Genomic DNA, 2,011 nt, shown 5'->3' on the forward strand with positions numbered 1-2,011 from the left:
ACCCAGGCGGGACTCAGGACAGCCGGCCCTGGCATCTGGAGGTTTCCTTCGCTGGCCGGCCGCATCGCGGGTGCCGGAGTTCATTCGGTCGTCGCGCAGCTCCTCGTGATAGCCCCTCACCCCAAGAAAAAGGCAGGCGAGGGGTCCCATCGCTACCCTGCACAAAGAAAGCCCGGCAGCCCCACTGCAGCCGAGGGCACTTGGTGTTTAGTTTCCGGCCCCAGGGCAGCGGCGCCCGAAGCCCGGCCGCGTACGGACGCGGCCGGTTCAGGGCAGTCGCTTCTTGCGGGGCAGGGAGGGGGCGGGAGGCGGTCTTGTCCCGCTCGCCGCCGCCCGAGGCTGCACCTGCCCCGGAGGATGCCCAGGAGCCCGCCCGAGCCTCCCCGGATCAGAACTTTTTAGGCTGCCCGCCCCCATCCCCGCAGTCCCTGGGCCGCGCGCACTGGCAGGCGGGGGCGAGGGGGAGCCGCCGCGCGAGTCCCCCCTCCGGTCCCCCTCCCCCCCTTGGCTCGGCCGCCCGCCGCTTTGTTCCGGGCGCGCGGAGGGAAGGCGAGGCTGCGGCGGATCATGCCCATGGTGTAGCCGCCAAGCGGAGGCATGGCTGCCGGAAGGTTACTGCTCTATACGGGCCTCTCGCTAGCGCTCTGCGCCCTCGGCATGCTGGCCGTGGCCATCTGCTCGGACCACTGGTACGAGACGGACGCCAGGAAGCACAGGGACAGGTGCAAGGCCTTCAACACCCGCCGGGTCGACCCGGGCTTCATTTACAACAACAACAACAACTTGCCGCTCCGGGCGAGCCGCTCGCGCCTGGACCGCTGGGAGGGCAAACTCCTCCGGGCCCGGAACCGCCGGCAGCTCTTCGCCATGAGCCCGGTTGACGAGTGCAGTCGGCAGTACAACTCCACCAACATGGGCCTCTGGAGGAAGTGCCACCGGCAGGGCTTCGACCCCGAGATCGCAGCCCTCATTCGGAAAGGTAAGCGCGAGGCGCGAGGCGTGGCGCTGCGGAGAGCCCGGCGCCTCCTAGGCCCGGCCACCCTCTCCTCCCTTCGCCGGGCCACAGTCTCCCGGGCCTCCTGCTTCCAGGAGGTCAGGTTGGCCAGGCCCTGCGGAGCCTCGGACTGGCCAGAACTTGCCTCCCAGTAGCTGGTAATGGAGGCTTACTTCTCTCTGGCCGGCCTCTGGTCTTGCGTTGGTCTGATGGGGTTCCCGTGGAATATCGTGGGCCAGGGTTTTTAATCCAGGCTAGTGCTTCATCAGTCTCTGAAAATGGAGGGAATCTCTCATGTTGTGTTGTTCGCAGAGCAAGCCCCAAATTTGAGAATGATGTGTCAGGCAGACAGCCTCCTAGTTTTAATCTTTGTTTTAGATGTCGAACTGATTCAGCATCTCACCGAGAAGGCCTTATTCACCTTATTCACGCCACAAACGCTTGCTAAGTGCTAGACTATACTGAGCACGGTGCAGGCATTGGTCACATAAACATCAGTAAATCACAGCCCCTGCCCCGTTGCAGCGACAGGCCTGTTGACCAGGAGCATCATACCACGATTCTTGATCTCTCCTTTTGGGGAGGTGGTTGACAAAAGTGACTTGTGTGCATCGAATTAAGCAGGGCCTAATAAACACATAAAAAGTAGTTCCTCAGGTAACACCAAAGTGGGCACTTCAGCGGAAAAAAAATTACCATGTTCTGAAGATTTGTATCAAAAATACCTGAAGTATTCCAAAACAGAAAACAGACTTAATTTGCTAATGATGAAAATTTCTTGGGTACTTTAATGTTGATCACATAATTTTTAAAAGTCTGTTCATCTGATGCAATTTGTAAATCTTGGATGATTTATACTTTGGGGACCACCCTGTTCTGTTAATCCATTGAAATGTTGTTTGGATATATATTAATATTGCTCTGAAAAAGGGAATGCGTTCTCTTCTAGGGTAGTTGCATTCTGGAAGATGTGGTGTGACTTTATGAGTCTTGTCGTCATGTGTCCCCCCCCCTCTA

The 2,011-nt window shown here is 58.3% G+C and overlaps 1 protein-coding gene across 1 annotated transcript in view; it reads left to right on the forward strand.

Annotated features, from left to right (window-relative positions):
* The first annotated feature begins 248 nt into the window (after window positions 1-248).
* TMEM178B (transmembrane protein 178B) overlaps window positions 249-2,011 on the forward strand; it is a 331,318-nt gene continuing 329,555 nt past the window's right edge. Inside the window, exon 1 of the mRNA XM_035021247.1 lies at window positions 249-979. Coding sequence (XP_034877138.1) covers window positions 598-979 — 382 coding nt within the window. The 5' untranslated portion in view covers window positions 249-597. The remainder of the gene's footprint in view (window positions 980-2,011) is intronic.

Source organism: Mirounga leonina, unplaced genomic scaffold, assembly GCF_011800145.1.
Source record: "Mirounga leonina isolate KUSES-001 unplaced genomic scaffold, KU_Mleo_1.0 Mir_174, whole genome shotgun sequence".
Taxonomy (NCBI): domain Eukaryota; kingdom Metazoa; phylum Chordata; class Mammalia; order Carnivora; family Phocidae; genus Mirounga; species Mirounga leonina.